General features: G+C 43.0%; 1 gene segment (V, D, J or C); it reads right to left on the bottom strand.

The window, feature by feature from the left end:
• Window positions 1–1,741: 1,741 nt before the first annotated feature.
• On the bottom strand, window positions 1,742–24,425 carry LOC130544841 (immunoglobulin heavy variable 3-23-like). The segment is given in 4 exon segments: window positions 1,742–1,819; window positions 6,943–7,172; window positions 23,880–24,206; window positions 24,310–24,425. Coding segments are annotated over 4 exon segments (681 nt in total).
• Between the last annotated feature and the right edge of the window lie 3,239 nt (window positions 24,426–27,664).

The raw sequence follows: 27,664 nt of genomic DNA, 5'->3' as shown, positions 1-27,664 counted from the left end.
ACTGTGGGCTGCAATTTTAACCTTCAGATTCACCTGTTCACATACCTGGAGGATGAGGCAGTAGTCCAGGGTGCAGACCGTGATTGCTTGCGTTCTTAGGGTCATTCTCTCCTTCTAATCAGATATGGGGTCCTGGATGATGGCCTACGTCTCCATCTAGAAAAGGGGGTGTTATGAAGTATATGCAAGTATTTACATAAGGAAACAAGCTCATCCATGTGGATAGCAAGGCAGAAGGATTGGGTGTTAAGTGGGTATGCGTTTCTTCTTTTCCTCTTGTTTTAAATTTTATTTAAATTCAACTAGCCAGCACATAGTACATCATTAGTTTCCGATGTAGTGTTCAATAGTTTATCAGTTGTGTACAGCACCCAGAGCTCATCACATCAGGTGCCCTCCTTAATGCCCATCACCCGGTCAGCCCATGCCTCCACCCACCTCCCTTCCCTAACCCTCAGTTTGTTTCCTATAGTTAGGAGTTTCTCCTGGTTTGTCTTCCTGTCTGATGACATCCCATTCAGTTTTCCTTCCCTTCCCCTATAATCCTCTGCACTTTTTTAAAAAGATTTTATTTATTTATTCGACAGAGATAGAGACCGCCAGCGAGGGAGGGAACACAAGCAGGGGGAGTGGGAGAGGAAGAAGCAGGCTCCCAGCAGAGGAGCCTGATGTGGGGCTCGATCCCGTAACACCGGGATCACGCCCTGAGCCGAAGGCAGACGCTTAACCGCTGTGCCACCCAGGCGCCCCCCTCTGCACTTTTTCTTATGTTCCACATATGAGTGAAGCCATGTGATATTTGTCTTTCTCTGATTGACTTATTTCACTCAGAACGATACGCTCTAGTTACATCCATGGAACAGAAATGTTTATATGCAACTGATAAATTGTTGAACAGTACCGCTGAGTCTAATGATGTACTATATGTTGGCTAAATGAATTTAAATAAAAAATAACACCTAAAATCCAAGTCATATGGTCCTGTACTCACCCTGAGACAGTTGGTTCTAGGGAGGAACACATTTAACTGAGTCAGAAAGGGAGGTGTTCCCTTCCCACAGAACGTGAGTCATGCAGACCCTACTACACAGGCATCTAAAGGGGTCCAAGCCCCAGGATGTGCCCCCATCTCCATCCAGACCCCAAATCCTCATGGGAAAGAGGAGGATGAAGGGGAAGCTGCACGTGAACGTTCACACAGCGTCTGGAATATGGAGCTTCTTTACCTTGATTTCTCTGTCCTTTGAGGTCCTCATGGACAGGTTCCTGCATGTATTATAAAGACTTTATGATTTATGAATCTGTAAAGGAAAAGTCATTTTCTCTGTCGCATGTTCTCTCTCTTTTCCTCTCCTCCTAACTTCTGTCTCACACACAGGAGATTTCAACACACATGGTAGTAGGGGAAAGATTCTTGTAAGGTACAAATTAGCGGGTTCACGTTGTTTGCTTTCTTCAATTCCACTGAGAACTCCTGATAGAATTCATAGTGATATACTGCTTTTCTTGTTTATTTCATCATTTCTGTATTCATTGTTCCTTCTCTGGGCATCCTTTGTTCCCTAGTATGAGCAAGTACTTTACGGAATTACCAATGTCAAGCTCCTCGTTTACAGTTTGCCCTGAGGTGATGGGATGAGCCAAAGGAAGGAGGTCAGATTCCTGAGTCTCTGAACACCCACAGATTCCAGCTGGCACGACTGATGGGGTGTCCTGGTCCCCACGGGTAGAGCACAGACCCTCAGATGTGATCTTGGACCTCATGTTCCTGCAGATCCTGGAAGCCATGATGCTGCCAGTCCCACACCCCACTCTGCACCTGCAACAGGGAAGAGCTTTCTCATGGGGTGTCCTGTGCTTAAGGAATGAGGTAATCTCTGGAACAGCTCATGAAGGTCCCGTCTCACACCCAGTCCAACTGAGTCACAGGGGTTTACCATTAGAATATATAATGCCCCTCCCCATGTAGGGCCAGCACATCAGGTTCGCAGAGGGGATCAACACTGCGGGGCATCAAGACACAGATCTTTTTTTTTTTATAATCTTCTTTTTCCATTATATTATGTTAGTCACCATACAGTACATCCCTGCTCTTCGATGTAAAGTTCCATGATTCATTAGTTGCATATAACACCCAGTGCACCATGCAATGCGTGCCCTCCTTACTGCCCATCACCAGCCTATCCCATTCCCCTACCCCCCTCCCCGCTGAAGTCCTCAGTTTGTTTCCTGGAGTCCATAGTGTCTCATGCTTCATTCCCCGTTCTGATTACCCCCCTTTCTTTATCCCTTTCTTCTCCTACCGATCTTCCTACGAATGCTTGTTTCCTTTGCTAGATTAGGGAAGTTTTCATCTACAGTTTGTTCAAATATCTCTTCTAGACCTCTCTCTTTCTCCACCCCCTCATGGATGCCGATGATTCTGACATTGGAACGGTTCATTGAGTCTCCCGGAACCTACATTCCTGAGATTGGATTTTTTGAGCCAAGTTTCTGTCTCAACTTTCTTTCTACCATCCCATCCTCCAGTTCACTAATTCGTTTTGCCTCATGTACCGTGGCCGTCAGAGCATCTAGGTTTGACTGCATTTGATTCATAGCATTTTTATTTTTTAAAATATTTTTTATTATATTATGTTAGTCCCCATACAGTACATCCCTGGTTTTTGCTGTAAAGTTCGATGATTCATTAGATGCGTATAACACCTAGTGCACCATGCAATACGTGCCCTCCCCACCATAGCATTTTTTTAAAAAATTTTTTTAATATATTTTTTTAAGATTTTATTTATTTATGTGACAGAGAGACAGCCAGAGAGAGAGGGAACACAGCAGGGGGAGTAGGAGAGGAAGAAGCAGGCTCCCAGCGGAGGAGCCTGATGTGGGACTCGATCCCGAAACGCCAGGATCACGCCCTGAGCCGAAGGCAGACGCTTTAATGACTGCGCTACCCAGGCGCCCCCCACCATAGCATTTTTAATTTCTGCCAGATTTACCCATATTTCTGCCCTAAGACATTTTATATTCTCGTTAATATTTTTGTTAATATTTTTTTCAAGTCTACACATCATCTTGACCATTGTTACTCTAAACTCCATGTCTGATAATTTTTTTATATCCATATCCATCAGTTCTGTGGCAGAGGCCGGAGACTCTTTTTTTTTTTTTTTTTTTTTTTTTTTGCTGGGTGCAGATTTTCCTTTTCCTCATTCTGATAAGGAGAGGTTGTGGGGTTGCCCAGAGCCCAAATTTTGGCTCAGGACCAAGGCAGCATGCACTTGTTTTATAGGGACCTTAGGGATATGGGCTTCTTGATTTTTAAGACTGCCTTCTGGGGGAGAGGCCTGTCGCGCTGATACTCAGGGAACCCTGTTTGGGTAGAGTCTCCCTGTCCCCTGCGAGGGGGAATGGCGATGGGCACACTGTGAGCTGGTATTTCCAGGCTTTTCTTCTCTGGCGGCTTTCCCTGGCAGTTTACTGTGGCTCTTCTGATCATCAGAGCAGCAGTGGCCGAATCCCAGCCTCTGTCTCAGAACAGAGAGATCTCAGTCTGCTCTCCACTGGGCTCTTCTGGCCTCTTTAACTCTGTTTCTGTCGGTGCTGCTGAACACCCTGCAGCGTCCTGTGTTGTGCGCGTCACAGCCGGTGTCCCAGCCCTCACTTCCAGGGCCAGCATGTCTCTGTTCTTTGTGTGTCTAAAACCGCCAGCTGCCCCCAGTTCCCGTGCGCGCTCCTGAGCTCCCTCTTTCAGTGATTCCCGCGTACTCTGGAGAGCCCATTTTCAGTCTGGTCAGAGGGGCGTGCCCAGGCTCACGGTCTCAGTCTGCGCACTTGTGGGTGCGGGTCTGCAAGTCTGGCCTGCTTCCCAGTGCAGGTGGCTACTGCTTCCTGGCTCCCGACTGCGTTGCCCCCCCTCTCCCTTTAGTTTATCTTCCGATTTCTGTGCATGGATTCACGGCTCCCCTCTTCGTACCTCAATACTCAGTGCTGGAGATGTTCATTTCTGGAGATTCAGATTTATCTTCCTGCATCTCGGGCTGATTCCGTGGGTTTTCATTATGGTCTGGTGCATATCCAGTGCGACTCGGGACCAGCTGAAAAGGGGGACCCCTATTCCTCTGCCATCTTAACTCCTCCCAATATGTGCCCTCCTTAATAAACGTCACCAGGCCTGCCCATGCCCCCACCCGCCTCCCTTGTAAAACCCTCAGTTTGTTTCTTGGAGTCCATTGTCTCTCATGGTCCATCTTCCCTCCTAATTCCCCCCTTCTTTTCCCTCTTCTTTCTCCTAATGTCCTCCATGCTATTCCTTATATTCCACTTGTAAGGAAACCAAGTGATAATTGTCTTTCTCTGCTGACTTAGCTCACTTAGCATAACCCCTCCGGTTTCATTCATGTTGATGCAATGGTTGATCCTTTCTGATGGCTGCGTAATACTCCATTGTGTGTGCGGACCGCATCTTCTTTATCCATTCTTCTGTTGAACAGCATCTCAGCTCCTTCCACAGTTTGGCTATTGTGGACGTTGCTGCTAGGAACATTGGGGTGCGTATGACCCTTCTTTTCCCTACTGTGTATCTGTTTGTTGAAAATACCTACTAGTGCAATTGCTGAGTCATAGGGTAGGTCCAGTTTTACCTTTTTAAGGAACCTCCATATTGTTTTCCAGTGTAGCTGGAACAACTTGCATTCCCACCCACAGTGTAAGAGGGTTTCCCTTTCTCCACATCCTCTGCACCATTTTTTTTCTTGCCTTGCCAATTTTTGCCATTCTAACTAGTGTAATGTGGTATCTCAAGGTGGTTTTGATTTTAATTTCTCTGATGGCTAATGATGTTGAACATTGTGTCATGTGTCTGTTAGTCATTTGTTTGTCTTCTTTGGAGAAGTGTTTGCTCATGTCTCCTACCATTATTGACTGGGTTTTTTGTTTTTTTGGTGTTGAGTTTGATAAGTCCTAGAGATCTTGGATATCAGCCATTTATCTGAAATGTCATCTGCAAATATCTTCTCCTATTCTCTGGGCTGCCCTTTAGTTTTGTTGGCTGCTTCCTTTGTTGTTCAGAAGCTTTTAAAAAAGATTTTATTTATTTATTTGATAGAGAGACAGCCGGTGAGAGAGGGAACACAAGCAGGGGGAGTGGGAGAGGAAGAAGCAGGCTCCCAGCAGAGCAGGGAGCCCAATGTGAGGCTCGATCCCAGGACGCCGGGATCCCTCCCTGAGCCGAAGGCAGATGCTTAACGACGGAGCCACCCATGTGCCCCTGTGCAGAAGCTTTTTATCTTGATGAAGTCCCAAATTTTCACTTTTGCTTGTTTCCCTTGCCTTGGAGATGTGTCCTGAAAGAAGTTACTGTGGCTGATGTCGAAGAGGTTCCTGCCTATATTCTCCTCAAAGATTTTGATGGATTCCTGGCTCACATTGATGTCTTTCATCCATTTTGAGTTTGTCTTTGTGTAGGGTGTAACGGAATGGTCCACTTTCATTCTTCTCTCTGTAGCTGTCCAGTTTTTCCAGCAACACTTAATGTAGAGACTAACTTTTTTCGATTGGATATTGTTTTCTTGATTTGTCCAAGATTAGTTGATCATAGATTTGAGGGTCCGTTTCTGGAGTCTCTTTTCTGATGCACTGATGTGTGTGTGTGTTTGTGCCAGTACCGTGCTGTCTTGGTGATCACAGCTTTGGAATGTAGCTCGCAGTCAGGCAACGTGATGCTGCCAGCTTTGGCTTTCTTTTCCATCATTCCCTAGTCATTTTCGGGTCTTTTCTGTTTCCATACAAATTTCAGGATAGTTTGTTCCAGCTCTTTGAAATATGCCGATGGTATTTTATTAGAGCTGGCATTGAAAGTGTAAGTTCCTCTGTTCAGGACAGACATTTTTATAGTGTTTAACCTTGGTTTCCTTCTTTTTATAATATTTTTTTTATTATGTTAGTCACCATACACTATATTCTTAGTTTTTGATGTAGTGTTCCATGATTCATTTCTTGTGTATAACACTTTTACTGATCTGTTGTGTTGTTTTTTTAGTTTTTATAACATTTATTTATATTTATTTCTTCTCCAACCTTTATTTCCTTCCTTCAGCTGTATTAGGCTTCAGTTGTACTTTCTCTAGGTCCTTTAGGTGTAAATTTAAGTTGCTTATCTCAGATTATTCTTGCTTCTTGAGTTCTTCCCCTATCTGTGTAGTTCTGTTGTAGGACCACATTTCCTAGAGAAATCAGGTGAACGTGTTAAAGGTTTTATACCCTTGTGTAGTCAGTGTGTGTGTGTGTGCGTGTGTGTGTGATAGAGAGAGAGAGAGAGAGAGAGAGAGACAGAGAGAGAGATCTTCAGATTGCACATCCAGACAACACCAGGAAGATATCCACTGCTTTCCCACGTTGTCACTAACATTGATGCTGTGATTTGGTTTACGACACTGACCCCCACCAAGACACATTCTGCACTTTGCATTGTCGATGCCTCTGGAGCCTCATGTCCAGCATGCACTTAATGCTGCTTCTAGGATGTTTGCACGTTGAGCTGGGTCATCCTGTGATGCACAGTGAGTATAGGTGGGATTCCTGTGATGGTTCAGATGTGAGCATCAGGATATTTGTAATTCATTGGTATTTAGGCACATGAATAACCATTGTGAGTGACTCTGTTTTTTTGTGGTTTTTACTATATCTGCTTTCACGTTAGAAAAATTTTCAAAGTGAGAGAGTGAAGAGTTGAGCACAGAATCATGTGTCCAGAGAGGGTCCCTGTGGGCAACTGCTCTGTGGAGAGGAAGCCCCAGAACCTGACAGGAAACCTGCCCACAACCTCCATCTGCAGCTGCTCCTGGGGCTTAAGCACAGAACTGGTGACTAGTGTGCACCCCCTGCTGGTCCAGATCCCCTTCTACAGTGAGGTTTGTGTCTGGGCTCACACTGATGTCCCCTCACTGTGTCCTTTGCACAGTAATACACGGCCGTGTCGTCGGCTCTCAGGCTGTTCATCTGCAGATACAGCGTGTTCTTGCCGTTGTCCCTGGAGATGGTGAATCGGCCCTTCACGGAGTCTGCGTAGTATGTGCTACTTCCACCACTGCTAATGTATGCGACCCACTGCAGCCCCTTCCCTGGAGCCTGGCGGACCCAGCTCATATCGTAACTACTGAAGGTGAATCCAGAGGCTGCACAGGAGAGTCTCAGGGACCCCCCAGGCTTCACCAGGTCTCCCCCAGACTCCACCAGCTGCACCTCACACTGGACACCTGCAGACACAAGACATCCTGGTCAGGAAACTGTCACACACCCACTGTTTGTCTCCCTCAGATCCACTCACACACTCCATGTCTCTTGTTCAGCATGAGTTACCTTTTAAAAGAGCAACAAGGAAAACCCAGCCGAGCACCAACTCCATGGTGAGCTCTCTGTGTTCTGTCCTGATACTGATTGGAACACCTGGAAACCCTCGGGCTGGGGCTCCTCTCCCAGCTGCAGAGTCAGGGTTGGGCTGTTTTAATCAGCAGAGGGAGGGCCCTATTTGCATGACCTCTGACTATATATTCAGCTTTTGATCTATGCTGACATAGAGGCCAGTAACCAGAACAGATGTGACTGCTTTTGTTTTGGTGGTGTTGACCACTTCTGAAAAAAATTATATTTCATGATATAACTTTCCAGATTATATACTTGGCCTTCATGTGTGTCTTCAGTTTTATATATTCACACAAATCTTGTGGGACAGGTGTCATGTTATCCCATAAAGAACTCTAAACCTACACCCGGAATGTTAGAGGGTTTGTGAGGTGTCCAAGAGCATATACAGGGTGAGAGTTAATCCCAGTATGGCCCTGTGCTCTTCCCACAGGACCTGCTGCCCCATGAACCACCTGGAGGACAGAGTGGCCAGTCTCCTGAGGAATGTGGAGCTCTCTGTAGTTGGGACAGGATGATTTTACATGCTCTAGAGTTTACCTGAAATATAGAGAGAATAAGGGTTCATGCAGGTGTATTTTCTAACATTGCAATATCTGTGTGTTCCTCCCGAGTCATCTCTCTTTGTAAGAACTGTGATGTGTGTGTTTGAAACGGGATGAACTGCACATATGCAGAGTGCATGATATGATATACACAGGTGTCACAATCAACATTATCCAGAATGAGCAAATCAATTCTCCCTAAAATTTCCTATATTTTCCTGGGAATTCCTTCTCTCTCTTTCCTTTCTCTCCTTGTCCTGACATATCTTGGGTATTCCTCATGTTACTTAGACTAGTTTTAATTGTGAAGAAATTATAGATGTGCAATTATAGTGTTTGTAATTTCATTTGTAGGAATTTATTTTATTTTTTTTGATCTGCATAAATCCTTGAAAATTCAACCAGATTTCTCTCTGCTGCACATCTGTTAATGTTTGGCAGCTTTCCTAAGAGTGAACATGGGAAAATTTTATTTTTTAAGTGGTTCTTGTGGATAGGGATTGTTTCCAGTTTTATTTTTATATTTTTTATAATAATATTTTTAAAATTATGTTAGTCACCATACAGTACATCCCTAGTTTTTTATGTAAAGTTCCATTATTCATTAGTTGCATATAACACACAGTGCACCATGCCGTCCCTACTACCCATCACCAGCCTATCCCGTTTTAGATATTATAATAAACGTGCTTATCACCCTGCAAATATAGATATGGAGCTCAGAGAATGTGTTATTAATGTGCTTTTCACAACAATTAAGCTGGAGAGGATGACGATAAAGTCAATGGAGGAGTTTCTATGCCCTCTTGTGTTCATAAATCATGTAGATGTCTTCGAAAACTCCTCTTCAAACTTGAGAATATAATTAAAGTACAATTAGAACTAGGAATTCCCCTGGGAAGCCATCTGGCCCTGGAGTCTTTTTTTGAGAGGTCTTTATTTCTGCTTCAATATCCTTGCTGGATATGGGTCTGTTCAGATTTTCTATTTCCTTCTTTTTCAGTTTTGGTAGTTTATATGTTTCCAGGGATGTATCCATTTCTTCAGATTGTCCTAATTTATTGGTAAATAGTTGCTCATATTATGGTCTTAAAATTGTATTTCCTTGCAGTTGGTTGTTATCTGTACCCTTTCATTCATGATTTTGTTAATTTGGGTTCTTCTCTTTTCCTTTGGATAAGTCTGCTTTGGATATTATACAAATTAACAGTTGTTTCAAAGAACCAGATTCTAGGTTCTTTGATCTGTTTTGCTGCTCTTCTGGTTTCTATTTCACTGCTTTCTGCTCTGATCTTTATTATTTCTCTCCTCCTGCTTGGTTAGTGCTTTATTTTCTGTTATCTCCGTAGCCCCATTAGGCGTAATGTTAGCTTGCATATTTGACATTTTTATACATTTTTGCAAGATTCTTGTATTGCCATGTATTTCCTACTTAGGATCACCTTTGCTGTATCCCAAAGGTTTTGAACAGCTGTGTTTCCCTTTCCTTAGTTTTTCTGAATTTTTAAATTCTTCTTTAATTTCCTCATTGATCCATTCATTATTTAGTAGTATGGTCTTTAAGCTCCAAGTGTTTGAGTTCCTTCCAAATTTCCTCTTGTGATTGAGTTCCAGTTTCAAAACTGTGCTGTCTGAGAATATTCAGGGAATGATCCCAACCTCTTGGTATCAGTTGAGACCTGATTTATGACTCAGTATTTGATCTATTCTGGAGAAAGTTCCATGTGCACCTGGGAAGAATGAATATTCTGTTGTGTTAGGATGGACTGCTCTCTATATGCCTTCAGAGTCCATTGGGCCCAGTGGGTCATTCAAAGCCCTTGAATTTTTGTTGATCTTCTGCCTAGGTGATGTGTCCATTGCTGTGAGTGGGGTGTTGACGTCCCCTACTATTAATCTAATACGATCAATGTTTTTCTTTACTTTGGTTTTTAATTGGTTGATATAATTGGCTGCTCCCAAATTAGGAGCATAAATATTTATAATTGTTAGGTCTTCCTGTTGTGCAGACTCTTTAAGTATGATATCATGTCTGTTTACATCTCTTACTACAGTCTTTGATTTATTTATTTTTTTAAGATTTTTTTATTTATGTGACAGACAGCCAGTGAGAGAGGGAACACAGCAGGCGAGTGGGAGAGGAAGAAGCAGGCTCCCAGTGGAGCAGCCCGATGTGGGGCTCAATCCCAGAAGCTGGGATCACGCCCTGAGCCGAAGGCAGACGCTTAATGACTGTGCTACTCAGACGCCCCTATAGTCTTTGGTTCTCTGAGAAACAAACTGAGGGCTTCAGAGGGGAGGGGGGTGGGGGAATGGGATAGGCTGGCGATGGGTAGTAAGGAGGACATGTAGTGCATGGTGCACTGGGTATTACATGCAACTAATGAATCATCGAACTTTACATCAAAAACCAGGGATGTACTGTATGGTGACTAACATAATATAATTTAAAAAATGTAATTTTTTAAAATGTAAGTTATCTGATATGAGGATTGTTATCCCACCTTTCTTCTGATGTCCATTAGCATAATAAGTTGTTCTTCACCTCCTCACTTTCAGTTTGGGAGTGTGTTAGGTCTAAAATGGGACTTCTGTTGACACTATATGGATGGGTCTTGCATTTTTTAAAATCTAATCTGATACCTGGTGTCTTTTTATTGGAGCCTTTAGCCCATTTATATTCAGAGTTACTATTGAAAGATATGAATTTAGTGCCATTGTATTACCTGTCACATCCTCCCTGTTTCTGTGGATTGTCTTTTTCTTTCTGGTCTATGTGACTCTTTGGGTCTCTCTTGGCTTACAGAAGCCCCCTTAATATTTTTTGCAGGGGTGGCTTTGCGGTCACATATTCTTTCAGTTTCTGCTGATCCTGGAATCTCTTTATCTCTCTGACCATCCTGAATGACAGGCTTGCTGGATAAAGTATTGTCGGCTGCATGTTTTTCTCATTTAACATCCGATTATGTCTTGCCAGCCCTTTCTGTCTTGCCAAGTCTCTGTGGATAGTTCTGATGTTTTCTGATGTTCCTCCCACGTTTCATAAGAAATCTCTTCCCCATAGCTTGTATCAGGACAGCTTCCTTCTCTCTAGGATTTGCAAGTTTCACTATTATATATCGGGTATTGACCTATTCTTATTTATTTTTGGAGGGGTCCTCTCTGTCTCCTGGACTTGAATGCTTGTTTCCTTTCCCTGTTGAGGGAAGTTCTCAGCTATGATTTTCTCAAACATATAATCTAGTCCTTTCTCTCTCTCCACCACTTCAGGGATCCCAATTATTCTGACATTGGAATGCTTCATGGTGTCTTTGATCTCTCTAAGTCAATTTTCATGTGCTACTAGCTGCCTATACCTATTTTCCTTAGCTTCCTTCCTTTCTATAAGCTTATTTTCTGGATCACTGACTTGTTCTTCTGTCTTATTTACCCTTGGTGTTAGAGTATCCAGGTTAGACTGCATCTCATTCATAGCATTTGTAAGTTCGCCCTGAGTAGATCTCATTTCTACTCTTAGAGATTCTATATTGTCACTAGTGCTTTTTTCAACCTTGGCTATTGACTTCATGATTGCTATCTTGATGTCTGTCTCTGATATCTTGTTTCTATTCATATCCATTAGTTCTGTGGAGAGGACATTGTCTCCAGTTCTTTTCTTGTTGAGAATTCCTCCTCCTTGTCATCTGTTGAGGGATGGTTGAGGGATGGACAGAGTCCAAAATATCAACCATGACCCAAGGAAAATGCACATTAGAAAAAATCTGAAGTGGGGAAAAGAAAGAATAAGAAACTAAGAAGGAAATGTAAAATTGTAGCCTGAAGTATAAGGCGAGTCATGAGGGAACACCTGGAGCTCCCTATATTATTTTCCCCGGTGCTGGAGATTTACAGTCCTGTGGGAAATAATCTTGTCATTCACCTGTTCTTCCAGTCTGCCTTCTGGGGGAGGGGCCTGCCACTCAGCTTCTCAGCTGTCTTTGCCTTGGTGGAATTACCCCACCCCTTGTTGGGCCATCGGCTTAATTTCACTTGGTTGTCTGTGTGCCTCTTGTTCCCTGGTGGCTTTCTGCTTCTTGTTAGTGGGTCAGAGCAAATATGGCCATGTGGGAATCTCTGACCTAGAGCCACAGGTTCCAGGTCCCCTTTCTTCAATAAATCCTTGAGGTTAAGCAGTATCCTCTTCTGTACATACCAAACTCTACAGACTTGAGCTATTCCTACCCATTGCAACTCTCCTGAGGGAGTTCCAGGGAGCTGTGATTGTCTCTGTGCTTTGTGATTTTGCACATGGGAGCACGTGTGGGCTTACTCGTGGACCCTTTCCTGCAGCTCCCAGGTCACTCCTGGGTGCCACCCCAGTGTACTTTCAGACTGAACCACCCTGAGATCTGTTGCCCTGTTGTGGATGCAAGCCCTTTTCTATCTCCACTGGGATGTTAAACAGCCTCCACTTTCCAGTACTTTTCAGGACAAGGCGAGGCACTCTCCCAACCAGCCTGCCTAATGGTTTAAGGTGACCGGAGCTGAGAGTTCCTTCTGGGCTTGCTGACCATAACAAGTCTCCCCTCTACACTGCTTGGGAATTCTATCAGATCAGGCTCCCCCATTCTTGCTGAGCCTCCTGGGATCCTGAGACCTAATGATCCACTTACAATCCTGCCCTATTCATCCCCTGTGCACTTTTTAGAAAGGAATGTCTCTCACTAGAGCAGGTTTCCAAAGGCCCTGATTTTTTCTGCTGGTGGCATATCACTTTCCAGTCGCCAGCTTATGGAGGCTCCATCTCCAGTCCATTTATATTCCAATATTTCCCCTTAGGATTCAAAGTTCAGCATCTCCTACCTTGCAAAAAACAGTAATTTTTCTGTTTCTGGAGGTCCAGACAATTATTCTTATATCCGAGGTGGAGTTTGTGTGTGTTCAGAATGGTTTGATAGATACATTTAAATTCGAGGCACCAGGTGATACAAGGTCCCCTACTCTGTGCCCATCTTGCCCACTTCTCCCAAAACAAGAACTTTGATGACACACCATACCAGCTGGATTTCTGATATTTATTTAGGTCCTTTCTCTTTTCTTTTTGATTAGTCTAGGCTGAGTTGCTCAATTTTATTGTCTTTTTTCTTTTCTTTTCTTTTTAGAATCAGCCCTTGGTTTTGTTTTATTTTATTGTTTATTTTATTACATTATGTTAGTCACCATACAGTACATCATAGTTTTTGATGTAGCGTTCCATGAATCATTGTTTGCGCATAACACCCAGTGGTCCACGCAATACGTGCCCTCCTTAATACCCATCACCAGGCTAGCCCAGTCCCCCACCACCTCCCTTCTAAAACCCTCAGTCTGTTTTCCAGAGTCCATAGTATCTCAAGGTTCATCTCACCCTCTGATTTCCCCGCTTCATTTTTCCCTTCCTTCTCCTAATGTCCTGCATGCTATTCCTTATATTCCACATGTAAGTGATAATTGTCTTTCTCTGCTGGACTTATTTCACTTAGCATAATCCCCTCCAGTTTCTTTCATGTCATTGCAAATGATGGGTATTCATCCTTTCTGATGGATAAATAATACTCTATTGTATATATGGACCACATCTTCTTTATCCATTCATCTGTTGAAGGGCATCCCAGCTCCTTCCACAGTTTGGCTATTGTGGACATTGCTGCTAGGAACATGGGGTGCATATGGCCCTTCTCTTGACTATGTCTGTATCTTTGTGGTAAATACCTAGTAGTGCAATTGCTTGGTCACAGGGTAGCTCTATTTTTAACTTTTTAAGGAACCTCCATATTGTTTTCCAAAGTTGCTCTAAAAACTCGCATTCCCACCAACAGTGTAAGAGGGTTTCCATTTCTCCACATCCTCTGCAACATTTTTTGTTTCTTGCTTTATCAAATTTTGCCATTCTAATTGGTGTAACGTGGTATCTTTGTGGTTTTGATTTGAATTTCCCTGATGGCTAATGACGTCTTGAAAGAAGTTACTGTGCTGATGTTGAAGAGGTTACTGCCTCTATTCTCCTCTAAGATTTTGATGGATTCCTGTCTCACATTGATATGTTTCATCCATTTTGAGTGTATCTTTGTGAATGGTGTAAGGAAATGTTTCAGTTTCGTTCTTCTGTATGTAGCTGTCCAGTTTTTCCAGCAACATTTATTGAAGAGGCTGTCTTTTTTCCATTGGATTTTTTTCTTGGTTTTTCAAAGATTAGTTGACCAGAGAGTTCAGGGTCCATTTCTGGAGTCTCTCTTATGTTTCATTGATCAATGTGTGTGTTTTTGTGCCAGTACCATGCTGTCTTGGTGATCACAGCTTTGTAATATAGCTTGAAGTCAGGGAACATGCTGCTGCCAGCTTTGGTTTTCTTTTTCGTCAATCTCTTGTCTATTTGGGTCTTTCCTTGTTCCCCATAAATTTCAGGATTGTTTCAGATGTTTGAAAAATGCCAATGGTATTTTATTTTATTATTATTTTTCATTTATTTTTTAATGTTTTATTTTGTTATATTATGTTAGTCACCATACAGTACATCACTGGTTTCTGATGTTAAGTTTGATGATTCATTAGTTGTGTATAACACCCAGTGCACCATGCAATACGTGCCCTCCTTGCTACCCATCACCAGCCTATCCCATTCCTCCCCCCCTCCCCTCTGAGGCCCTCAGTTCGTTTCTCAGAGTCCATAGTGTCTCATGCTTCATTCCCCCTTCTGATTACCCCCCCCTTTCTTTATCCCTTTCTTCCCCTACCAATCTTCCTAGTTCTTCTGTTCCATAGATGAGCGAAATCATATGATAATTGTCTTACTCTGCTTATTTCACTTACCATTATCTCCTCCAGTGCCGTCCATGTTGCAGCAAATTTGAGAAATCATTCTTTCTGATAGCTGAGTAACATTCCATTGTATATTTGGACCACGACTTCTTAATCTAGTCATCTGCTGAAGGGCATCTCAGATCCTTCCACAATTTAGCTATTGCGGACAATGCTGATACGAACATTGGGGTGCATATGGCCCTTCTCTTCACTACGTCTGTATCTTTCGATAAATACCCAGTAGTGCCATGGCTGGGTCATAGGGTAGCTCAATTTTTGACTTTTTAAGGGACCTCCACACTGTTTTCCAAACTGGCTGTACCAACTTGCATTCCCACCAACAACGTAGGAGGGATCCCCTTTCTCCATAACCTCTCCAGCAATTGTTGTTTCTTGCCTTGTCAATTTTTGCCATTCTAACTGGTGTAAGGTGGTATCTTTGTGTGGTTTTGATTTGAATTTCCTTAATGGCTAATGATTTTGAACATTTTTTCATGTGTCTGTTAGCCATTTGTTTGTCTTCATTGGAAAAGTGTCTTTTCATATCTTCTGCCCATTTTATGATTTATTTGTTTCTCGTGTATTGAGTTTGAGAAGTTCTTTGTAGATCTTGGATACCAGTCTTTTATCTGTAGCATCATTTGCAAATATCTTCTCCCATTCCGTGGGCTGCCTCTTAGTTTTTTTGACTGTTTTCTTGGCTGTGCAGAAGCATTTTATCTTGATGAAGTCCCACATGTTCATTTTATCTTTTGTTTCTCTTGCCTTTGGAGATGTGCCATGAAAAAGGTTGCTTTGGCCAATGACTTAGAGGTTGCTGCCTATATTCTCCTCTAGAATTTTGATGGATTCCTGTCTCACATTGAGGTCCTTCATCCATTTGGAGTTTATATTTGTGTATAGTGTGAGAGAGTGGTCAAGTTTCATTCATTTGCATGTAGCTGTCCAATTTTCCCAGCACCATTTATTGAAGGGAGTATCTTTTTTCCACCGGATGTTTTTTCCTGCTTTATCAAAGATTAGTTGTCCAAAGAGCCGAGGGTCCATTTCTGGGTTCTGTATTCTGTTCCATTGGTCTATGTGTCTGTTTTTGTGCCAGTACCATGCTGTCTTTGTGATCACAGCTTTGGAGTACAGCTCGAATTCCGGCATTGTGTTGCCCCCAGATTTGTTTTTCCTTTTCCAACAGTTCCTTGGTGATTCGGGGCCTTTTCTGGTTCCATACAAATTTAAGGATTATTTGTTCCAGTTCTTTGAAAATGTCATCAGTATTTTGAGCGGGATGGCATTGAAATTGTAGATTGCTCTGGGTAGCATGGACATTTTAACTATGGTAATTCTTCTGATCCATGAGCATGGAGTATTTTTCCATCTTTTTGTGTCTTCCTCAATGTCTTTCTAGAGTGATTTATAGTTTCTAGAATATAGATCCTTTACTTCTCTGGTTAAGTTAATTCCAAGATAACGTATGGTTTTTGGTGGTATTGTAAATGGGATGGATTCCCTAATTTCTCTTTCTTCAGTCTCATTATTTGTATATAGAAATGCAACTGATTCCTGAGCATTGATTTTGTATCCCACCACATTACTGAATTGCTCTATAACTTCTAATAGTTCGGGAGTGGATTCTTTTGGGTTTTCCATATAGAGTATCATGTCATCTGCGAAGAGAGACATTTTGACTTTTTTTTTGCATATTTGGATACGTTTTATCCCTTTTTGTTGTCTGATTGCTGTTGCAAGGACTTCTAGTACTATTTTGAACAACAGTGGCGAGAGTGGGCATCCTTGTCATGTTTCTGATCTTAAGGGAAAGGCTTCCAGCTTTTCCCCATTGAGAATTATATTTGATGTAGGGTTTTCATAGATGATTTTTATGAGATTTAGAAATGTACCCTCTATGCCTACAGTCTGAAGGGTTTTAATCAGGAAAGGATGCTGTATTTTCTCAAATTCTTTTTCTGCATCTATTGAGAGAGTCATATGATTTTTGAATTTTTCATTCTGGATAAGATCTAGGACACCGATCCATTTGTGAATTTTGAACCACCCTTGCATCCCAGGGATGAATCCCACTTGGTCATGATGGATAATCCTTTTTTTTTAATGACTTTTTATTATATTATGTTGGTCACCATACAGTACCTCTCCGGTTTCCGATGTAAGGCTCGATGATTCATTAGTTGCGTATAACACCCAGTGCACCATGCAATACGTGCCCTCCTTACTACCCATCACCGGTCTATCCCATTCCCCACCCCCCTCCCCTCTGAGGCCCTCAGTTTGTTTCTCATAGTCCATAGTCTCTCATGCTTCATTCCCCCTTCTGAATACCCCCCTTTCTTTATCCCTTTCTTCCCCTACTGATCATCCTAGTTCTTATGTTCCATAGATAAGAGAAATCATATGATAGTTGTCTTTCTCTGCTTGACTTATATCACTTAGCATTATCTCCTCCAGTGCCGTCCATGTTGCAGCAAATGTTGAGAATTCGTTGTTTCTGATAGCTGAGTAATATTCCATTGTATATATGGACCACAACTTCTTAATCCAGTCATCTGTTGAAGGGCATCTCGGCTCCTTCCATGATTTAGTTATTGTGGACATTGCTGCTATGAACATTGGGGTGCATATGGCCCTTCTCTTCACTACCTCTGTATCTTTGGGGTAAACACTCAGTAGTGCAATGGCTGGATCATAGGGTAGCTCAATTTTTAACTTTTTAAGGGACCTCCACACTGTTTTCCAGAGTGGCTGTACCAACTTGCATTCCCACCAACAATGCAGAAGGATCCCCTTTCTCCACATCCTTTCCAACAATTGTTGTCTCTTGCCTTGTCTATTTTTGCCATTCTAACTGGCATAAGGTGGTATCTCAGTGTGGTTTTGATTTGAATTTCCCTGATGGCTAATGATTTTGAACATTTTTTCATGTGTCTGTTAGCCATTTGTATGTCTTCACTGGAAAAGTGTCTGTTCATATCTTCTGCCCATTTTTTGATTTGTTTATTTGTTTCTCGTGTTTTGAGTTTGAGCAGTTCTTTGTAGATCTTGGATACCAGTCGTTTATCTGTAGTGTCATTTGCAAATATATTCTCCCATTCCGTGGGCTGCCTCTTAGTTTTTTTGACTGTTTCCTTGGCTGTGCAGAAGCTTTTTATCTTGAAGAAGTCTCATAAGTTCATTTTATCTTTTGTTTCTCTTGCCTTTGGGTTTGTGTCATGAAAAAGGTTGCTTTGGTCGATGTCGTAGAGGTTGCTGCCTATGTTCTCCTCTAGAATTTTGATGGATTCCTGTCTCACATCGAGGTCTTTCATCCATTTGGATTTTATTTTTGTGTATGGTGTGAGAGAGTGGTCACGTTTCATTCTCTTGCATGTAGCTGTCCAATTTTCCCAGCACCATTTATTGAAGAGACTGTCTTTTTCCCACCGGATGTTTTTTCCTGCTTTATCAAATATTAGTTGCCCAAAGAGCCGAGGGTCTATTTCTGGGTTCTCTATTCTGTTCCATTGGTCTATGTGTCTGTTTTTGTGCCAGTACCATGCTGTCTTTGTGATCACAGCTTTGTAGTACAGCTCGAAATCCGGCATTGTGATGCCCCCAGCTTTGTTTTTCCTTTTCAACAGTTCCTTGATGATTCGGGGCCTTTTCTGGTCCATACAAATTTAAGGATTATTTGTTCCAGTTCTTTTAAAAATGTCGTCGGTATTTTGATCGGGATAGCATTGAAAGTGTAAATTGCTCTGGGTAGCATGGACATTTTAACTATGTTAATTCTTCCGATCCATGAGCATGGAATATCTTTCCATCTTTTTATGTCTTCCTCAATGTCTTTCAAGAGTTATTTATAGTTTCTAGATTATAGATCCTTTATGTCTCTGGTTAAGTTAATTCCAAGGTAACGTATGGTTTTGGTGCTATTGTAAATGGGATGGATTCCCTAATTTCTCTTTCTTCGGTCTCGTTATTCGTGTATAGAAATGGAACTGATATCTGATCATTGATTTTGTATCCCGCCACGTTACTGAATTGCTCTATAACTTCTAATAGTTTGGGAGTGGCTTCTTTTGGGTTTTCCATATAGAGTATCATGTCATCTGCAAAGAGAGACATTTTGACTTCTTCTTTGCCGATTTGAATACCTTTGATCCCTTTTTGTTATCTGATTGCTGTTGCAAGGACTTCTAGTACTATGTTGAATAAGATTGGCGAGAGTGGGCATCCTTGTCGAGTTCCTGATCTTAAGGGAAAGGCTTCCAGCTTTTCCCCATTGAGAATAATATTTGCAGTAGGCTTTTCATAGATGGCTTTTATGAGATTGAGAAATGTACCCTCTATGCCTACACTCTGAAGGGTTTTAATCGGGAAAGGATGCTGTATTTTGTCAAATGCTTTTTCGGCATCAATTGAGAGGATCATATGGTTCCTGAGTCTTTTCTTGTTGATATGATGTATCACGCTGATTGATTTGCGAATATTGAGCCACGCTTGCATCCCAGGTATGAATCCCACATGATTGTGATGGATAATCCTTTTAATGTACTGTTGGATTCTATTACCAAGTATCTTGTTGAGGATTTTGGCGTCCATATTCATTAGGGAAATCGGTCTGTAATTCTCCTTTTTGAGGGGATCTTTGCCTGGTTTGGGGATCAAGGTAATCTTGGCCTCATAGAATGAGTTTGGTAGCTTTCCTTCTGTCTCTATTTTTTGAAATAGCTTTAGGAGAATAGGTATTATTTCTTCTTTGAATGTTTGGTAGAATTCCCCAGGAAAACCGTCCGGACCTGGAGTTTTGTTATTTGGAAGGTTGTTTATCACTGACTCAATTTCTTCATAATTAATTAGCCTGTTTAAGGAATCAATTTCTTCCGGTTTCAATCTTGGTAGTTTATAGGTTTCCAGGAAGGATTCCATGTCTTCCAGCTTGCTTAGTTTATTGGCATAGAGCTGTTGATAAAAATTTCTAATAATCCTTCCAATTTCAATGGTGTTGGTCGTGACCTCTCCTTTTTAATTCATAATTCTAATAATTTGGGTCCTTTCTCTTTTCTTTTGGATAAGTGTTGCCGGTGGTCTGTCAATTTTATTGATTCTCTCAAAGAACCAGCTTCTAGTCCTGTTGATCTGCTCTACTGTACTTCTGGTTTCTAATTGATTGATTTGTGCTCTAATTTTGATCACCTGCTTCCTCGTGAGTGGATTAGGCCTGTCCCTCTGTTGCTGTTCCAGGTTCGTGAGGTGAGAGTATAAAAACTGCATTTTAGATTTTTCTGTTCTTTTGAGTGAGGCTTGGATGGCTATGTATTTCCCCCTTAGGACTGCCTTTGCAGTATCACATAGGTTTTGGACCGTTTTGTTTTCATTCTCGTTGGTCTTCATAAATTGTTTAATTTGATTTTTGATTTCCTAGTTTATTGAGTCATTCGTGAGCAGGATGGTTCTTAGTCTCCAAGTGTTTGAGTTTCTTCCAAATTTTTCCTTGTGGTTGAGTTCCAATTTCAGAGCGTTGTGGTCTGAGAATATGCAGGGGATAATTTCAGTCTTTTGGTATCGGTTGAGACTGTTTTGTGTCCCAGAACATGGTCTGTTCTTGAGAATGTTCCATGGGCATTAGAATAGAATGAGTATTTCTTGGTTCTGGAGTGTAGTGTTCTATATATATCTATGAGGTCCAACTCGTCGAGTATGGCATTCAAAGCCTTTGATTCTTTGTTTAGTTTTTGCCAGGGTGTTCTATTTCTGATAGTGGAGTGTTGAGGTCCCCTACTATTAATGTATTTTTATTTATATGTCTCTTTATTCTGGTTAAGAGTTGGCTTGTGTATCTTGCTGCTCCCCTGTTGGGGGCATATATATTTATAATTGTCATATCCACTTGTTGAATACTTCCTTTAAGAATAATATAGTGCCCTTCTGCATCTCTAATATAGTCTGTAGTTTAAAATCCAATTTATCTGATATGAGAATTGCTACCCCAGCTTTCTTTTGAGGTCCATTTGCGTGAAAGATGGTACTCCATCCCCTTACTCTCAGTCTGAATGCATCTTTGGGTTTGAAATGAGTCTCTTGTAGACAGCAAATGGATAGGTCATTTCTTTTTATCCAATCTGCAACCCTGTGGTGCTTTATCGGAGCATTTAAACCATTTACATTGGCACTAAGAACTGAGAGATAGAATTTTAATGATGCCAAGTTGCCAGTAAAGTCTTTGTTTGTATTGGTTGTGTCTTTCTTTCTGTATCATTCTTGGGGCCTTTTTACTTTTATAGAACCCCCGTTAATATCTCCTGTAGGGCTGGTTTCATGGTTACGAAATTGGTTAGTGACTGGCGATTCTGAAATGTCTTTATTTCTCCATCAATTCTGAATGACAGCCTTGCTGGATAAAGGATCCTTGGCTGCATGTTTTTCTCTGAAAGAGCTTTAAAAATGCCCCCCCACCCCTTTCTCTCATTCCAGGTCTGTGTAGACAGGTCTGACGTAATTCTGATGCCTTTGCCTTGGTACGTGAGAAAAATCTTTGCCCTGGCCGCTTTCAATACTGTACCCTTGGATCTAATATTTGCGAAATGCACTATGACGTGATGTGGCGTAGGTTTGTCGTGGTTGAGCTTGGGAGCGGTCCTCTCTGCCTCTTGGACACGAATGTTTGTTTCCCTCGCTAGATTAGTTAAGTTTTCAGCTACAATTTGTTCAAATATCTCTTCTAGACCTCTGTTTTTCTCCACCCCCTCGGGGATGCCGATGATTCTAACATTGGATCGTTTCGTTGAGTCAGTAATCTCCCGTAACCTACATTCGTGGGCGTGGATTTTTTTAAGACCAGCTTCTATTTCGTTTTTTCCTCTATTAACCCATCCTCCAGTTCACTAACCCGTTCCTCTGCTTCTGTGACCCTACCCGTCAGAGCCTCTAGTTTTGCCTGCATTTGGCTCATAGAATTTTTAATTTCTGTCAGATTCGCTCTCATTTCTGTCCTTAGGGATTCTATATTCTCAGTAACCTTTTCGTTAATAGTTTTTTCAATTCTACTCATCATTTTGACCATCGTTACTCTGAATTCCATTTCTGATACTTTGGTTACATCCATATCCATTATTTCTGTGGCAGAGGCCACAGACTCACTGTCTTTTCTTTGCTGGGGGGGGGGGCTTCTCCTTTTAGTCATTCTGATGAGGAGAGGTTGCGGGGTTGTCCAGAGCCCAAATTATTGACCGGGTCCCAGGCCGTGCCCCTTGTTTTATAGGGATCTTAGGGATGTGGGCTTCTTCTTTAAAGATTTTATTTATTTATTTATGTGGCAGCGAACCAGTGAAAGAGGGAACACAAGCAGGGGAGTGGGAGAGGAAGGAGCAGGCTCCCAGCGGAGGAGCCCAAAGAGAGTCTCCTTTCAGGAATGCCAGGATCACGCCCTAAGCCGAAGACAGGCGCTCAATAACTGCGCCACCCAGGCGCCCCGGGTTGTGGGCTTCTTGATTTTTCAGCCTGCCTTCTGTGTTCTGGGGGAGGGGCCTGCCGTGTCGATACTCAGGCAACCCTGTTTGGGTAAAGTCTCCATGTCCTCTGTGAGGGGGGATGGGGATGGGGATGGGCAAGCTGTGAGCTGGTACTTCCAGGCTTTTGTTCTCTGGCGGTTTTCCCTGGTGGTCTGCTGTGACTCTTCTGAGAGTCAGAGCAGCAGCGGCCGAATTTCAGCCTCTGTCACAGTACAGGGGGATTGTGGCCCATTCTCCACTGATGTTCTGGCCACTTTAACTCCGTTACTGTTGGTGCTGCTCAACCCTGCAGCGTCCCGGGATGTGCGCCCCACACCTGGCGTCCCAGCCCTCACTTCCAGGGTCTGCATGTCTCTGTCCTTTGTGTTTCTAACGCCGCCAGTCTCCCCCATGCACTCCCGGAACTCCGGGTCTCACTCTATTTCCGGTGAGCACACCGGGATTCCAGAGTTCCGTGAGAAGCCTGGTGGCATGCGCTCCCGGCTCAGGGTCTTAGTCTGCTGTTTTGCGGGTGCCCTCCGTGAGTCTGCCTGCTCCCCCGTGTAGGTGGCCCACCAGCCACCCTGCGCGCACTCTGGGAGCTCCCGTTCTCAGTCTGGATCCAATGAGCACACCGGGACTCCGGAGTTCCGCGAAATGCCTGGTGGTGCGCGCTCCCAGCTCACCATTCTAAGTCTGTTCTCTCGCGGGTGCTGTCCGTGAGTCCACTCGCTACCCCGTGCAGGTGGCCACCGCTTCCCGGCACCTGAATGCGGCGGCTCCCTCCCCCTTCTGTTTATCTTCCGATATCTGTGCGTGGTTTCATGGCTCCCCGCTTCGTACCTCAATACTCAGCGCTGGAGATGTTCATTTGTAGAGATCCAGATGTATCTTCCTGTGTCTCAGGCTGCTTCCATGGTTGTTTAAGCTGGTCTGGTACCTATCCAGTTCGACTCAGGGGACCGGCTGAAAAAGGGGTCCCCTAGTCCTCCCTCCTGCAAATTTTTTAAACTTCTGTTCAGTTAGCCAATTATAGTACGTCAGTATTTTTTTATAGTTTCTTTTATTTTTTAATTAATTTAATTATTTATATATTTTTTAATACATTGTTGGTAGGAAAGGAAGTTGGTACAGCCACTTTGGGAAACAGTGTGGAGGTCCCTTAAAAAGTTAAAAATTGAGCTACCCTATGAGCCAGAAATTGCACTACTGGGTATTTATCCCAAAGACACAGACTTAGTGAAGAGAAGGGCCATATGCACCCCAATGTTCATAGCAGAATTGTCCAAAATAACCAATACCAATACATTTGTATTTAGGGACAAGAATAAACAATGTAAATTACTCTGTATTTTGTGGTTTTTACTATATCTGCTTTACTAGTTGAAAAATTTCCCAAGTCAGAGAGTGAAGAGGTAAGCACAGGATCATATGTGCAGAGAGGGTCCCTGGGGGAATCTGCTCTATGGAGAGGAAGCCCCAGACCCTGACAGGAAGCCTGCCCACAACCTCCATCTGCAGCTGCTCCTGGGGCTTAAGCACAGAACTGGTGACTAGTGTGCACCCCCTGCTGGTCCAGATCCCCTTCTACAGTGAGGTTTGTGTCTGGGCTCACACTGATATCCCCTCACTGTGTCCTTGGCACAGTAATACACGGCCGTGTCGTCGGCTCTCAGGCTGTTCATCTGCAGATACAGCGTGTTCTTGCCGTTGTCTCTGGAGATGGTGAATCGGCCCTTCACGGAGTCTGCGTAGTATGTGCTACCACCACTATTGCTAATACTTGCGACCGACTGCAGCCCCTTCCCTGGAGCCTGGCGGACCCAGCTCATGCCATAGCTACTGAAGCTGAATCCAGAGGCTGCACAGGAGAGTCTCAGGGACCCCCCAGGCTTCACCAGGTCTCCCCCAGACTCCACCAGCTGCACCTCACACTGGACACCTGCAGACAAAAGACAACCTGGTCAGGAAACTGTCACACACCCGCTGTTTGTCTCCCTCAGATCCACTCACACACTCCATGTCTCTTGTTCAGCATGAGTTACCTTTTAAAAGAGCAACAAGGAAAACCCAGCTGAGCACAGACTCCATGGTGAGCTCTCTGTGTTCTGTCCTGATTACTGGTTAGAACACCTGGAAACCCTGGGTCTGGGGCTCCTCTCCCAGCTGCAGAGTCAGGGTTGGGCTGTTTTAATCAGCAGCGGGAGGGCCCTATTTGCATGTCCTCTGACTATATATTCAGCTTGGGATCTATGATGACATGGAGACCAGTAACCAGAGCAAATGTGACTGCCTTTGTTTTGGTGGTATTGACCACTTTTTCTTTAATACGACTTTTCATTTTATAAGTTTCATATGCATGTACGTAGCCTCCTTGTGGGACTTCGTTTTTACATACTCACACAAATCCTGCAGGATAGGTGTCATGTTGTCCCATAATGAATTGTAAACCCACACCCAGAATTTTAGAGGGTTTGTGAGATGTCCAGGAACACATTCAGGGGTAGAATGAGCCCCAGTATTCAAGGACGACTTTCTGCCCCTGAACACCGAGGACAGAGAGGGCAACCTCGTGAGACATGTTGAATCCCTCGAGTAATGGGGACAGGATGATTTTACCTGCTCTAGAGTTACTTAAAGTAAGGGGAGAATCAGGGTTCATGCAGGTGTATTTTCTAACATGTCAATATCTATATGTTCCTCCCGGGTCATCTCTGTGTTCATTAGTTTTGATGAGTGTACTGGACATAGGATGCACTGCACACATGCAGAATGTGTCATGTGATAAACACTGGAGTCACAATCAGCATTATCCAGATTCAGCAAACCAATTGTCACTAAATTTTCCTGTATTTTCCCTGGAATTCCTCCTCCTCCTTCCCTTTCTCACCCTGTCCCCACATACCTTGGCTATATCTCCTGTTACTTAAACTAGTTTTAATTTTGAGGAGTTTATAAATGTGCAATTATAGTGTATGTAATTTCATTTGTAGGACTTTTTTTCTCTGCATAAATTCTTGAGAATTCAACCATGTTGCTGTCTGTAGCAAGAATCATGTATTTTAATGTTTGGCAGCTTTCCTAAGAGTGAACGTAGCAGAATTTTATTTTTTAAGTGGTTGGTCGGGATAAGAATTTTTCCCAGTTTCTGATATTACACAGAATTTACTTCTCACCCTGCAGTTGTAGATATGGAGCTCAGAGAATGTAGCAGTTTCAGTGATCTGCTTTACTGTTTTTCTGGTTTCTATTTATTGATTTCTGCTCGAATCTTTATTATTTCTCTACTTCTGCTTTGTTTTGGCTTTATTTGCTGTTCCTTTCCAGCTCCTTTAGGTGTAAAGTTTGCTTGTGGATTTGAGGTTTTTATAAATTTTTGAGAGAGGTTTGTATTGCAACGTACTTCTTCCTGAGGACCACCTTTGTTGTTTCCTATAGGGCTTGACCATGTGCGTATCCTTTTCCTTAGTTTCCACGATTTTTTAAATTCTTCTTTAATGTCCTTTTTCACCCCTTCATTATTTAGTAGGGTGCTCTTTCACTTCCAAATTTCCTCTTGTGAATGATTTCACAGTGATTTCCAGTTTCAAAGCCTCGTGGTCTGAAAATATGCAGGGAATGGTCCGCATCTCTTGGTATCTGTTGAGACCTGATTTGTGACCCAGGATGTGATCTATTCTGCAATAAAGTCCGTGAGCACTCACGAACAATGAGTATTCTGTTGTGTTAGGATGGAATGCTGTGTATATATCTGTGAGGTCCATCTGGTGCAATGTGTTATCCAAAGCTCTTGTTTCTTTGTTGATCTTCGTAGATGATCTGTCCATTGCTGGGAGTGGAGTGTTGAAGTCCCCTACTAGGAATATATGATTATCAATGTTTTTCTTTACTTTGGTAAAGGGATTTTGTGTTCTTGGTTACATGCAGGAGATTTGTATCATAGAAGGGGAAGTTGTTACCATGTTCTTTTCTTTGTATTCAGAATGAGTGTGATTTACACAGATGCATATGGATGCCCAGGTTTACCAAGGTTGATGAGTGATGGTTAACTCTGTGTCAGCGTGACTGGGCCATGGCTGCCCAGATAAAAATTTTTTTTGTGGGTGCCTGTAATGCTGTTTCCAGAAGAGACTGGTATTTGCATCCATGGTCTCTGTGTAAGTGGGCATCATCCGATCCATTAAGGTTCTGAACAGAATGAAATGCAGAGGGAGGAAGAATTCCCTCACTCTTCCTTCCTGCATGCTTGATCTGGAACATTCCTGTCCTTCTGCCTCTGGAGACAGTTACACATTCATGTCCCCAGGTTCCCCAGCTTGTGCTACTTCCACCATAGCTAATACATGAGACCCACTGCAGCCCCTTCCCTGGAGCCTTGCAGACCGAATTTATCCAGGAACTACTGAAGGTGAATCCAGGGGCTGCATAGGATGGTCTTAGGGACCCCCAGCTTTCACCAGATCTCCCCCGGCTCCACCAGGTGCACGTCACACTGGAGAGCTGCAAACACAAGAAATCCTGGTCAGGAAACTGTCTCACATCCACTGCTTCTCCCACTCATATTCACTCATATGCTCAATGTCTCTTGTTCACCATAAATTACCTTTTTAAATAGTGTCCAGGAAAACTCAGCCAAGCACAAAGTCAATGGTGAGTTTTCTGTGTTCTCTCCTGATCACTGAATGGGAACACCTGGGGATCCTGGGGCTGGAGCTTCTCTCCCATTGCTGGTGTCGGGGCTGGGCTGGTTTAATCAGAGGAGTGAGGGCCCTATTTGCATGTCCTCTGACTCTATATTGAACTTGGGACCTATGTTGACAGAGAAGGGCAGTGACCAGATCAGATGTGAATGCCTTTGATTTGGTGCTAGTGACATTTGGGAAACTCGGATTTTTGATTATATGACTTTGCAGAATACACACTTGGGCTCGGTGTGATACATAGTTTTTACATATTCACACAAATCTTGGGGCCTAGTGTCATGTTACTGCATAAAGAGATATGAACCTATTCCCAGAAGTGCAGAGGGATTGTGAGGTGTCCAAGAGCAGTCTGGGGTGAGAATGCGCCCAGGACGTGGACCTGAGCTCCACCCACAGGACCTGCTGCCTCCCTGAGCCACCTGCAGGACAGAGTGGGCAGGCTGATGACGAATGTGGAACTCGTCCTGTGATGGGGACAGGATGATTGTTTCCGGACTTTACCTGAAGTGCAGAGAGAATCGGGGTTTGTGCAGGTGTACTTTCAAGTCTCTAACATGTCACTATGTCTGCATGGCTCCTGAGTCATCTGTGTGAGAATCTGCAACGGCTGTGATGTGTGTACTTGACACAGGATGCACTGCACACGTGCAGAGTGCGTGATATGGTCATCACTGATGTTAGACTCAACATTATCACG

The sequence above is a fragment of the Ursus arctos genome, unplaced genomic scaffold (genome assembly GCF_023065955.2).
Source record: "Ursus arctos isolate Adak ecotype North America unplaced genomic scaffold, UrsArc2.0 scaffold_25, whole genome shotgun sequence".
NCBI classification, from domain to species: Eukaryota; Metazoa; Chordata; class Mammalia; order Carnivora; family Ursidae; genus Ursus; species Ursus arctos.
Note: the sequence above shows the minus strand (reverse complement) of the source record. Positions and strands in the feature narration are given on the sequence as shown.